Source organism: Diplotaxodon limnothrissa, linkage group LG15, assembly GCF_057381915.1.
Source record: "Diplotaxodon limnothrissa isolate DT_005_m linkage group LG15, D_limnothrissa_male_GT1.1, whole genome shotgun sequence".
In the NCBI taxonomy this organism is placed as follows: domain Eukaryota; kingdom Metazoa; phylum Chordata; class Actinopteri; order Cichliformes; family Cichlidae; genus Diplotaxodon; species Diplotaxodon limnothrissa.
In genome coordinates, this window is record NC_140610.1 from 14999307 (window position 1) to 15012792 (window position 13486).

At 41.4% G+C, this 13486-nt stretch overlaps 2 protein-coding genes and 1 pseudogene across 2 annotated transcripts in view; all 3 read left to right on the top strand.

Moving 5' to 3' along the window:
- Positions 1-1180: 1180 nt before the first annotated feature.
- rsph3 (radial spoke head 3) lies at positions 1181-6701 on the top strand. The gene is made up of 8 exons (XM_085373201.1): positions 1181-1290; positions 2489-2570; positions 2647-2788; positions 2885-3030; positions 4041-4244; positions 5509-5671; positions 5812-5898; positions 6622-6701. Exons 1-8 carry the CDS (start codon positions 1181-1183, stop codon positions 6699-6701), a joined length of 1014 nt encoding a protein of 337 aa, XP_085229327.1.
- Positions 6702-6908: 207 nt separating this feature from the next.
- Positions 6909-10028, top strand: LOC146617283 (E3 SUMO-protein ligase KIAA1586-like; annotated as a pseudogene).
- A 2270-nt stretch (positions 10029-12298) lies between these two features.
- ezrb (ezrin b) overlaps positions 12299-13486 on the top strand; it is a 30309-nt gene continuing 29121 nt past the window's right edge. Inside the window, exon 1 of the mRNA XM_085373461.1 lies at positions 12299-12363. The gene's annotated coding sequence lies outside the window, so the exon portion shown is untranslated. The remainder of the gene's footprint in view (positions 12364-13486) is intronic.

Sequence of the window (13486 nt, forward strand, 5' to 3'; positions counted from 1 at the left end):
AGGCGATATCTGGACCCTACAGATGGTGCACAGCATAGTTCAAATCATCAATACGTGCCATTGCCAGAAGACTTGCTGTGTCTCTCAGCACAGTCTCAAGAGCATGGAAGAGATTCCAGGAGACAGGCAGTTACTCTAGGAGAGCTGTACAGGGGTGTAGAAAGTCCTTAACCCATCAGGACCGGTATTTGCTCCTTTGTGCAAGGAGGAACAGGATGAGAGAGCTACAATGCCAGAGCTACGAAGTGACCTCTAGCAGGCAACTGGTGGCTTGAATGTCTCTGACGAAACAATCAGAAACAGATTTCACGATTGTGACTTAAGGGGCTGACATCTTGTAGTGACCCCTGTGCTCACTGCCCTGCACTGTGGTGCCACACTGGGAGTAGCTTTAGAATACTAGAAACAATACTAGAAACTGTGCTTTTCACAGATGAGAGCAGACTCGCCCTGGAGAATGTTGTGCTGCCAGAAACATCTTTCAGTGTGACAGATTTGGTGGTGGGTCGGTGCTGGTCTGGGGAGGCACATCCATAGAGGGATGCACAAACGTCTACAAGCAGGCAACGGCACCCTGACTCTCCATTAGGTATCAGGATGAAGTCCTTTGACCCATTTTTCTTTTCATTTTTATGAGCTGTATACTTGGCACTAACAAACAGCTGACTTTATGTTTTACTTGTGATTTTCACAAGACCTTCACTTACAACACATGCTCAGCTGAAACCTATACAAGTGACAGACGATATACAAAGACATACACTTTCAACTTATTAGACCACATGACCATGTGGCATGAAACTGATCTTAAAGCTGGCAAAAAAGGTTAAAGTTCAAACACATCCCATCACATGTCTTGAAGACATGAAAAAAAAATCTTACATCATGGCTACAGTTTAATCCAAAAAAGTCTAATTCTAAACAGAATTTGTCGTTTATGTCAGAGGGCTAATTTTAAAAGCCGACTCTTTTGGTTTTATTACATTCTGTATTATTAGAAAGCGAAAACCAAAAAAAGAAAAAAGAAAAAAAGAAGTGACTCAATGGACCTTATATGGTACACTTCCTGGAGACGGTTGCTACAACAGTTTGTATCCTCTTGGTTACCGTTTGTTGTCAGGCCTAAACACTGACATTAACAAGCTAACAGTTAGCTAGAGTATCTGGGGTTTTCTGAAAGATGGCTTTTGCTTCACACAGTCACAGAGATCCAAGCGGAACATACACCTTCTCCAGCCGCCCCAGAGCTGTCGAGAACCGCTCAAAGTACAGCGAGACGTCGACTGAAGAGTACGGTGCCGTTGTTCATGGTGTCTTAGATGCGAGCTTATAAGTGGCTAACTGTACCTGAAATATAGCATATTGGCTGTGGAAATAAAATCCACTACAGCGGCTTTACTGACTGTAAGAAAAAGTAGCTGAAGTTTATATTTCATTTACAAGTAATAAAAATCCGAGAGCTAAAGCATCCTGTTACTTGAATAATTGAGTAAATCAGATAGTTGTGGTCAGAAGTTTAAATACACTCGTCATAGGCACGAATGGCACTATAATTTTGGGATTTTAATGATTTCTTTGAACTGTTCTTTTTTCTATGTTGAAATGATTATACAGCATACTTCTTTAATGCCAATAATTAGGTGCAAAAGTATAAACACAGGCTCAAATCATACATGTATCTTTTGAGATTTAAATGTAGGTGCTGAAGGTACTACATTTTTAATAGGCCAAGACCTAATAAACAATCATGATTATGCACAACTGGTAGTTTCTTTTAACCAGCATAAAAATGATTGGAGCCATTTCTATACAACTCCAGATTTCTGGATCATCAGTTCAGACAACTGTTAGAATGTGTTACCACTTTTCCAGACCTAAACGGTTACCTCAGATGAGAAGAAATTGGTTAGGATGTTCACCAACAAGGTTCAAACCTAAGAACGCTGTACCAGCTGGCTAGTATGGTGGTGGTCGCATCAAGCTCTGGGGATGTTTTGCTGCCAGTTGCACGCTTTGTGCAGCATACAAGTAAAAATAATGAAGAAGGATTACCTCCAAATTTTTCAACTTCACTTCAAATCAAAAGCCACATGGCTGAAACTTGAACAATAATGCTGAACACAAATCAAACTGGTTTTGGATTAATGAAGCAGGCTAACATTGAGCTTCTCGAATGACCTTTCCAAAGCCCCGACCTCCTTGAAAATATGGCGACTACACTTAAAAGCCATGTGTGAACCTGGAAATCAAGGGATTTAAATGAATTCTACTAATTCTGACACTGAATTGAAGTGGTTGAAGGACATTTAATCAATTATAAAGGGAGGTATGTGCAAATATTTCAGAAAGATTTTCAGCCTTTGAATTCCCACAGACCTAATAGAGTCAAAGCAGTTGATGGTTGTTTAGAAGTGGTGAACATTTATAGGTGCTGGAAATAGTTGGAAACTTTTTGCATGCATTAAAATGAATTGTCGTCTTCCTGCAGGACAAAGCGTCATTATGGAAACATTATGTATGATCGCCGTGTTGTCAGAGGAAATACGTACGCCAAGCATATCCTACCAACTGTAAGTGTGAAACATTCATTTTCTGTTTTTTGTGCAGTGTAGGTTGTAGTTCTTTCCTTCTTTTCCCCACTGATAGACAGCTCAGCCAGACCCTGCAGAGATACGAAGACAACAGGCCAACAGGAGACGAGCCATCGCTCGAAAACAGGCCAGGGAGCAATTTAGACCCAACACTCCTGAAGCACTGGAGGGCAGAAAACACACTGATGTACAAACTGGTAAAATAATTCCCTGGACAACTTCGGCACATGTAAAATAATTATTTCTGACTCCAAAAACATGGAGTTTTTATAATGAGCTTGCTTAATTTTCAGAGCTCTACCTTGAAGAACTGAGCAATATTATTGCAACTACGGACATTGAGTGTCAGACTGACCCCTTCCTGGACAGACCAGCAACTCCACTCTTCATACCTGCCAAATCTGGCAAAGATGTCGAAACACAGATAGAAGAGGGAGAGGTAAGTAGTCCCAGTGGAAGGTTTGTTTAATAGCATTAACATAGTTCTAATAAAAAAAGGTTAGACCTGTTTGTTGCCTTCTGTTTTTCTGGAGGAGCCAATAACCCAGACCTAGACTTCTCTTTATAAGGCTGCCAATCACTTTGGCTCGGAGACTAAAGTACAGAATTTACTATACATTCAGGCATGTTTTGAGGCAAAACCTTTTTTCAAATTTAGTTGGCAGGGGACAAACATGCAGAAATGAGCTTGCTTTACAGGCGTTACTTCTTTTGGTTATTTTTGCTTTCTGTGTTTTAACAATTCTCTAGTTATTCTATATTTTGTTTTGGCTTTTTAACCATTTTGACCATATTTTAACCGGGCCGATCGTGGCTCAAGAGTTGGGAGTTCGCCTTGTAATCGGAAGGTTGCCGGTTCGTGCCCCGGCTTGGACAGTCTCGGTCGTTGTGTCCTTGGGCAAGACACTTCATCTGTTGCCTACTGGTGGTGGTCAGAGGGCCCGGTGGCGCCAGTGTCCGGCAGCCTCGCCTCTGTCAGTGCGCCCCAGGGTGGCTGTGGCTACAATGTAGCTTGCCATCACGTGTGTGTGAATGGGTGGATGACTGGTTGTGTAAAGCGCTTTGGGGTCCTTAGGGACTAGAAAAGCGCTATACAAATACAGGCCATTTTTTTAACCATATTAATTTGTAATTTGGGTTTCATTATTTTATTTTATTCACTGGTTGGAGGTCATTTAATATTATTTTTTTCTGGTTTATTTATTTTGAAGTTGATTTTTCTTTCTTATTCCATGTTGCTCTGTTTTATTATCAGCTTGTCAGTAATCAAGACTCAAGTGTTGGTCTTTGCCTTTAATTCTGTTGCCTGTGAATTGCCCAACTTTGTGGAACTGAAAAAGAAAAGTGCTGCTAATTTATTTTGACTTTGTAAGGTAGTAATGAAAACAAGTTTTTAAATATTGTAAAATTCACAGTAAAACACCACTTTTTTATACTCGCCCTATGCAGCTGTTTGACTTTGACATTGAGGTGCAGCCAGTGTTGGAGGTCTTGGTGGGTAAGACAATCGAACAGTCTCTGCTGGAGGTGATGGAGGAGGAGGAGCTTGCCTGTCTGAAGGCCCAGCAAAGAGCCTTCGAGGAGCTTCGAAATAATGAGCTGGCAGAGGTGCAGCGGCTCCAGGAGATGGAGAGACGACACAACGAGGAGAAGGTATTCAAGTTCTAGAAACGGTCTCTTTATCCAAACATGTCTGTCTGCAGCCTGTAAACCCTAAACATGCAACTGGACTTATGCTAACCAGGTTTTAAGTTTTGAACTTAAAGTACCATTTTGTTATCTATTATAATTACACTCACTGGCCACTTTAATAGGTACCCCTGTTGCACTTCCCATTAATGCAAATATTAGCCAGTCACAGGCCAGCAACTCAATCCATCATCAGCTTGGGTTCTCTTTAAGTGCTCCAGCTTCCTCTTCACAGCCCAAAGACAAGCATTTAGTAGGGTTGGGTTAATTGGTGATTCTAAATTGACAATGAGTGTGAATGTTTGTCTGTCTCTTTGTGTTAGCCCTGTGACAAACTGGCAACCTGTCCAGGGTCTGCTTCCGCTACGACTACTGGACAGGCCCCAGCTCCCTCATAACCCTGAATTAGATAAGCTGAAGAAACTGCATCGTTGTTGGCAAAATTAACATTGGAACTGCCAGACTGCTCTGAGGTGATATGAAGGCAATCAAAAGAATCACTTGTTATGAACCTTAAAGCAGATGGACTACAGCAGCAGAAGAAAAGCACACCAGGTGCCACTCCTGTCAGCTAAGACCAGGAAACTGGCTACAATTGCCTGATCTGATCAATCTTGATTTCTGCTGTGAAATTTGGATGGTAGGGTCCAAATTTGGTGAAACATAGAAATTTCAATAGGGTCCATGTCAAGCTGGAGCCAAATCTCTGAGGAGTGTTTCCATCGCCTTGCTTAATCCATACAATGAAGAATCAAAACAGTTCTCAAGGCAAAAGTGGGTCCTGCCCCTTATTAGCGTGGTGTACCTAATAAAGTGGGAACAGTTTAGACATCTATTTCCTGTCAAGATTAGCTGTTGTAGATATGTGTGGTGATTCATCATCTTTTAAAAAAAAAAAGAAGTCACACAGGGAGCACAAATAATGTTGCCAGAGAAACAGTGTCATCAAACCAAGTCTGATATGGTAGTAATGTCACAGTGCTGATGAAGCAGATTAACTGTGTTTGAGTACTAAAATTCATATTTATGAGTCACTATGCATACTCCTGTAGTGAAGCTACATGAGTATGATCTCACTGACATTTTTTAGATATAATAGAGGTCATAGTGTTTGTGCACTGCTTACACCTGCTAGGTATGGTGGAGAATTTCAGGATTTCAGACATCATGAATGTGAGTTTTTTGGTGCCAGATTAAACAGATTAATCTGGGTTCTTTCCTCCCTCAGGAGCGTAGAATTGCACAGCAGAGGGAGGTGCTGAGGAAAGAAAAGGAGATTGCAGAGAAGATCGCCGCCCGGGCGTACACCCAGCAGTACTTGGCCGGTCTTCTACCCGCTGTCTTTACCTCACTAAGAAGGCACGGCTACTTTTACAACCCCGTGGAGAAAGGTCGGCCTACTTGACACACGAGGGTGCCGCTGCCCTCTGTTGCTAAAGCGTAATTTCCTTACATCTGTGTCTATTAATAGATGAAAAGGTAATTTTCTCAAACTTTGCGGATGAATCATATCTGTGGTTTTGATTTACAGATATCGAGACTAATTTCTTCCCATGGCTGATGGACGAGGTGAACAACAGGGTGGAAAGGAGATACACAGCAAGAGAGATTCTTGACAGTAAGAGACATTAGTTATTTTATTTCATTTTTTGATGACATCCCTTTTTTTGAGATTTTTTGGGTTGATGTATGCAAACCTAAATTTGCTATATTTAACAAAAACTTCTGCATAGCTATGTTTAAGTATTTTTTTTTCCAGCTTATCATTTTCTGTAGTCCACTCATCATTGCTGTAGATTTTCTGTAATTATACTTTTATTTAGCATTAGTTTTTTTTTATCACTTCAAAGTGCTTTATAAGTTCAAACCAACTCAAATAGAAAGCAGAGAAATGAAAAGAATGGGACGTGCCACTCAAATTGAAATCTATTTGAGGATTCTGTAACAGCACTGAGGGTGGAGGAAGTACACCTTGCAGGTGAAAAAAGGCTTTTTAAAAACTTTATTTTAGACCCAGGTCAGCAAGTTTTAAAGCCTTTAAACATTAGATTTGACTGGTGACCATGTGTGCAGTTTATAAATGACTGATGAAATTAGTCATTTATAATAATTGGGCAAATAATTGAGAGGAAATAGCAGTTTTAAAAAAAAAATTCTAAAAAACTTGGTTCAGGAGGGTAGAGGTCTGCATTTACTTCTTGTAAACTTTTCCCCAGCATGCATTGTGTGACTACCATCTAGTGGTGCGTGATAAACATTACAGCTGTCACTGAAGTCAAACAGGACGGGGTGGGGTTGCACCTGTGTGACTGAAACATTTCCATGTTTTTGTCTGTTTCAGCTATGATCTACGATGTAACCCAGAAGAGACTTGAGCGCTTCAACGAGGAAGAGACACAGTCAGAAAAGTCTGATTCATAGAGAGATTTATACACAAGTATTTACCACAAATAAAAGTTTTTCTTCATGAACTGGTTTTTGTTTACGGCTCCAAACCCAGGCTACCAACAGGGAAGGTAATAACTGCCCTCAGGTGGACAAACTATGCCATGTCAACATTCATACTTTGGTTGAAGGGTGGCTCTTCTTAACTTTTTAAGTTAAGTGTCTTTCATTGGCTGTTCATAAATGACTGATATGATAGATCGGTAAATAGCTAATATCAAATGATATTAGACAGGAGGCCAAGGTGAAGGTGGCAGAGCTGGAATTGAAGATGTTAAGATTTACATCTGGAGTTGCATGAATGGGCAAGATTAGAAATCAGCATATCAAAGTGACAACTCATGTTGAGTGGTTTGGAGTCAAAGTAGAAAAGTGAGGCTGAGATGTTTTGGCCATATAGTAGTGGAGGAGGAACAGAGAAAGACCTCAGAGAAGATTCATGGATGTAGTGAAGGAGGACATGCAGAGGGTTGGTGTGACAGGATATGAGGAATAGGATGAGATAAAGGCAGATGAGCCTCTGGGGAGACCTCTAAAGGGAGCAGCACAAAAAAGCAAAGATGATGACATCGGCCTGTTTGATATATCAGTTAATAATAATAATAATAATAATAATAATAATAATAATAATAATAATAATGGATTGCATTTATATAGCGCTTTTCGGGACCCCTCAAAGCCCTTTACAATACCACTATTCACAGTGCTTTAAGTGGGCCGGTACGCGCCGGTACTCAGTACCGCCACTTCTAAATATAGCTCTTGAGAGTACCGCCACCTCTCCATGCGCCCAGAACGTGCTTTTAGCGTACCGGTACTCTCATTTGCACATCTGTTATAATCGTTTGGCTGCGCTGCCGCTTTTCAGAGCGCCCTTCACAAGCACGCTTCCCAATTCGTCCCACCGAGAGCAGAGACTACATTACCCATACACCAATGTGTTTTACAAGTGAAAAGCGCATGCGTCGCTTTTGCCGTTGTCATGTCAACAACTCAACGTGGTCCGGAGAGGTTGTGTAAAACGCGCAAACAGCTGCTCTGTTAAAATACAAAAACAATGAACACTTAATATGCTCTCCTGGCTTCAGACTCTGAGTAGTAAAAGAACAAGGTCAGAATCAGAGGACTCGCTGGCTGACACCCCACCAAGCCAGAATGATATCGCTGCAGGTCAGATGAAAGCTGCACTAGTGCCGCAGCCGCGGACGACGGCACTTTTTGCGACGACGAGGACGAGAATGACACCATTTCTACCGATGACAACAGCCGCGTTAGCGAGCATGAGTGGCCAGAATGTTGGTCCCAAGCACAAGTCCGGTATTTCTCCACAAATTACAAGTGGCTGATCAGCAGAAATCAAAAGTTGGGTTGTAGTGTGTGTAGTCAAGTTTGTGCTCGCGTGGACATGCAGCAAGGGCAGAGAGTGTCGCAGGAGTGGAGTGGGTGCTTAATCTCGTCTTTTGGAAGGGACAAGGCTGCACAACAAAACTCACTACGAAAAAAAAATAAAAGAGCACAGAGACTCAATTTATCACAAGAAAGCAGTTGAAATAAAAGAGAAGGCAACACAAAATACAATGCAAAAACACATTGAAGATATGAGAAAGGCTGACTACGCTTCAACTTGCAATGTGTTTAGAACAGCTTATAAGATTGGCAAGCATGGGCGTCCCTTTACAGACATGCCAATAGATGTCCAGTTGCAAGTCTTAAATGGTGTCAAGATGGGCAGAGTTTTGCACTCTAATAACTCATGTGCAAATATACTGGATCACATTGCAGCTGAAATGAAAAAGAAGGTAGTCAATGACATAGTGATGAATGAAAGAAAATTGTGTGTGCTCATTGATGAATCCACTACAATAAGTGGAAAGTCTGTGCTTGTCGTGTGCCTGCGGTCAGCTATTTCCAGTGAAAATCCAGACACAATATTTTATGAACTGATTGAGCTGCAGGGGACCACAGCAAAGGACATCACTGAAGCACTGTTAGGATGTCTTCATAATAATGGCTTTGACCCTCACTACCTACAGGAACATTTGTTGGCATTTGCTTGTGATGGAGCCTCAGTGATGCTTGGGAGGAAAGCAGGAGTTGCTGCGCAGCTTTGTTCCAAATTCCCTTACCTGTTTGTCTGGCATTGTTCCAATCACAGACTGGAACTGGCAGTTTGTGATGTTTTGAAGGAGGTAGGAGGAATCAACCACTTTAAAATATTCTTAGATCAGCTTTACTCCCTCTACCATGCATCACCAAAAAAACCAAAGGGAGTTAACCGAGAGTGCTCACAATGTTGGACAACGTCTCCTTGTGATAGGCTGTGTTTTATCAGTGCGTTGGGTTGCTTCAAGTGAGAGAACAGTGAAAGCAGTATGGGAGAACTACCAAGCTCTGCAGGTACACTTTACAAGTGCTGCTGCTGATACCAGCAGGGACTCAAGAGAGAGAGCAAAATACAAAGGACTCAATGATGTTCTCACTACTGTTTCTTTTGTGGTCAATCTTGGCATCATGTATGACGCTCTCACAGAACTCAGTGACCTCTCAAGAATGCTCCAGAGACGGGACATGACTTTGGATCAAGCCGACAGGCAGCTGGACCGACAAATCCGGGTGTTTGAGTCAATGGTATCCACACCTGGTCCCTACACACAAACTGCCATTGAAGCTGAAAAGGAGAAAATCTTCAGAAATGTATGCCTGCATGAAAATCAGAGGGTTATAAAAATCAACCATGGCCAATTTTTCCATAGCCTGGCTGAAAATGTTAAGTGCAGGATGACTCCAACAACTTCCTCGCATGTCAGTAAAACCTCATCTGAAAAGACAGATAGTCACCTCCTCTCAGACATCAAGGTCCTCCAGTCTGACTCCTGGCCTGCATCTCTAGATATTCAATATGGGGATGCAGTGGTCAGACATTTATGTCAGAGATTCAGAGTTGGGGAGAGGGAAAGTGTCCTAGGATTTAGGGAGTATAAAGACCTTAAAGCTTCCAAGACACCAGCAGCCCTGAAGCCGCTTCTTACAGCTGTCCACACCATTGCAGTATCAACAAGTGAATGCGAGCGAGCTTTCAGCTCAATGAATGATACTTTGACAGATAAAAGAAACTCTCTCGACATCAAAAGGCTTTCAAATATGATTTTCCTGAAATGCAACGGACCACCCTTGGATCAGTTTAACGCACAAACATATGTGCAGACATGGCTGGCACTAGGGAGGAGAAGTGCAGCATCCACAAACTGCGAAGCCCAAAGTGAAAGGAAAGTGGAGCCCAAAACGTGCTGGAGCCTTTTCTAGGTAAAATGATTTGTACAGTATTTCTCATTTTTCATTTGGTGTACTGTGATTGTATTTTGCTGAATCTGCTTTTGTATATTTTTCAGGGGTAAAGAAATGAACCATCTTCAAGACTCAAGATTATATTCTACTGTTCTATGGTTATTATGTTTGGGTTGCTTCAAGTGAGAGAACAGTGAAAGTAGTATGGGAGAACTACCAAGCTCTGCAGGTACACTTTACAAGTGCTGCTGCTGATACCAGCAGGGACTCAAGAGAGAGAGCAAAATACAAATTATTTTATAATTTATTTTATATACATTTTGTGTAAAAAACAAAACAAAAAACTTTACAAGTGCTGCTGCTGATAGCAGCAGTGACTCAAGAGAGAGCAAAATACAAATTAGTTTATAATTTATTTTATGTACATTTTGTTAAAAAAAAATTTCAATACCTTTTTGCACATTTTATTTATGTTCAGTAGCTCTTTCTAGCTCAAGCAAATCCACAAACTAATAAAATGATTTATTATTTTGTATAAGGTTGTCTGTTGACTGTTGTATATAAAACCCATTCAATATAGTTGTTGTTACCTCAGGGGAGGCGAAAAAAAAATAGAGTACCGGCACCTCTTTTGGGCCACTTAAAGCACTGACTATTCATTCACTCTCACATTCATACACTGGTGAAGGCAAGCTACAGTTAGCCACAGCTGCCCTGGGGCAGACTGACAGTTGGGCTCCAATGATTAGTAGTTCTGTGGGTCTTTTTTGCACTTATGAATTCGATGCAATAGTTGTCAATTGTAGACCTATAAATAGAAACAACATGTTACAACCTCAAGATAATAGAATTATTAAAAAGCTGAAGTTCAGGTTTCCTCATTTTTCCCCCTTGAAGGCAAGCTTTTTCGTTCAGTTCTGCAGTACAATTGTTCATTTACTGCTTATCTGAATTAAGTTCCTGTGTGCTTCTGAGCTGTCAACATACCAATGAAAGAAAATCAGCCAAAATCTAATGTTCAAAGAGCAATCTTAAAAAGATTATCATCGGCAGAGCAGGCAGTGAAACAGGTTTTAAGGAACTCCAGATATTCAAGAAGAGCATTCAAAGTGCCTTCCTGTGTATTTATCCATTTGCATCTGGCATCCGACTGCAAACAGTTTATTCAGGTGCTCTAACAGGCAAATTCAAGAATGCTTTGCATTACTGTGACTGTTCGGCTCCATTATCCCAGCACCCAGAAAATGTATTTAAAGCAGCTGATAATTTCTCCTGCTTTAAAAACCAGCGAGGATGTTGGTACCAGCTTTGTTTCATGGGTTTCAGGCTAACCTCCAGGTGTTAGAGACACACCTATTTTCAGTAGACTTTGCTTAGAAAGCGGTTGTGATGACGATGATGGTGCTGGTGAAGCTGTAGTTGTTGAAAGCGAGGTAACAGCAGAAGCAGGGGCAGGAGGGACTGTCACCTCGCTCTTTCGTTTCGTATTATGGTGAGAAGTAGGTCTACCTCCGATATATACGGTCTATTTTAATCCCGTCCTCTCATTGGCCGGTTCACCTCTGACGCCAGCTCTCGGTACAGCACGCGCAGGGCGGATGACACGCGCTATTTCCCGTGTTAAAGTTTCAGCAGTGATGCAACTCCGCGCTCAGGACAGGTGACACCTGAGTCTTTGCGCTCTAAATTGAGGAAGTATTAAAAAAACAATATTAAAAGACAGTTGCCAAAGTGACAGCGCTCTTAACACGACAACTTACCGGAAAAATAAAAGTTTATGTTGCTTGTTGTGGTTATTGAATGTTATTACACGATTTTCGTATAATGCACTGAAAATTTGGGCTACATAGGAAATAACTGACTATCTTAAAAGTAGAAATACCTTAACATGTCTAACTGGGTGCTGTTATTTTAAGGTCATAAAAGAGAAGCACAGTTTAAAAATAAACCTTCAAATTAAATAATAATTAAATAACAAAAAGATTAAATAGCATAATTTCATCACACTAACTTTAAATAAGAGCCATTGCACACCATACTTATATTTATTTATTGTTATTATCCCACTTAACGTTGCAGCTGAGGGCCCTGTGACAAACCACCAAGATCCCCCACTATAGCAGGGAAAACACCCAAAATGCTCATCAAACATCAATGAAACTATTAATGGTTTTGTTGGGAAGTCCCTCAGAGTTCCCTTACGGGTCCCAGGGGCCCCGAGTGGTGACCCTGCTGCCCTGCAGCCTGCAAGGGCGGCACACAGGGATGTATGAGCGCCATATTGCGCCTGACTGGAGCAGCAGCGGGAGAGGGAGTGTGCGGACCCGCCGTGCAAACCACCGTCTCATCTCTGGTAAGACTTTATTCTTATTTCAACACCTCCGTCCTGCTGACCGACCCCGGCAGCAAAGCAAGATGGAAGAGCTGCAAAATAAGACTTTGTTTGGTTTTATTTATTTATTTTTGCGCTCTTTGTTTGTGTTGCACTATACAAAGCAGGCAAATCTCACAACAGGTGTCTTTGGGATTATAATGGGAATGTGGCTGAGGGCGGCGCAGATGAAGCTTCTGCACAAAGGGGAGCATTAAGACAGCGTGGGTTTAGGAGCCCGCTTTCTAAATCTTTTACCGCGTATTTTTATTAGGAAATCTTTTTAGTGGAAAAAGTGGAACGTGTCATAAAGTGGGCTTGAGTCGTTTCCCCGTCGGTGTGGGTGTGTACCCAGAGCAGACATTACAGTCCCGGTGAAATATTCCCTGTCTGCCGTCACTTTGTCCCGTTTTGTCACACTGTAGCTGAGCACTGCTTGCGCTAAATGCACTGTAAAACAGCATTGTTTCTGTTGTCTACTTCTTTCTTTTTAATCGACTTTGTGACGCGATGCAGGCAAATATTGAGCATGAAAGGCTTCCGTTAATATGAAGTGGGGTGTGGATTTTTGAGATAATGACGTCTTCAAAATAAAAGACCAAAACCACAGACGGGTGGGGACCATTACGTTTATTAAAGGTAGTGGTTGAGGTGTGTTTCTGTACTAAAGCTAAGCTGCATGGTGTCTGTGTGACTCAGTGTTAAGGTAAAGCAAGATTTCAGGATATCCGGTGTTACATTTCAAAATAAAGCCTTTCAAGCGCGACATTTTTGGTATTCGTTGATAAAAGACAAGAAATGGCTGTAAGAGAATTTAAAAAAGCCAAACAACCAACATCACCATTTTACCTTGTTAATGTGTATAGGTGTATAGGTCAATGTGTATCAGTCTGTTGCTGGCTAACACAGATGGATAACCATATGTGTTAGATACACATTCACACTACCAGTTTAGAGTCACCACTTATCCTAACCCCACGTACGTGACAGCGCGTCATTGATCCACTGATAAGAAGTATGGTAGTGCCCATCAATGGATCACTGTGAATTAAATAAATACATCCATTTGAATATGCAAACATGGGTTTTTATTTTGTTATTCCAA

Excerpts from the sequence above, each read along its gene's own strand:
- rsph3 (XM_085373201.1), top strand. The coding sequence starts at position 1,181 with ATGGCTTTTGCTTCACACAGTCACAGAGATCCAAGCGGAACATACACC. Across the intron at positions 2,571-2,646 it reads CCAAGCATATCCTACCAACT|ACAGCTCAGCCAGACCCTGC; the intron begins GTAAGTGTGAAA and ends CCCCACTGATAG. Across the intron at positions 5,672-5,811 it reads TTACAACCCCGTGGAGAAAG|ATATCGAGACTAATTTCTTC; the intron begins GTCGGCCTACTT and ends TTTGATTTACAG.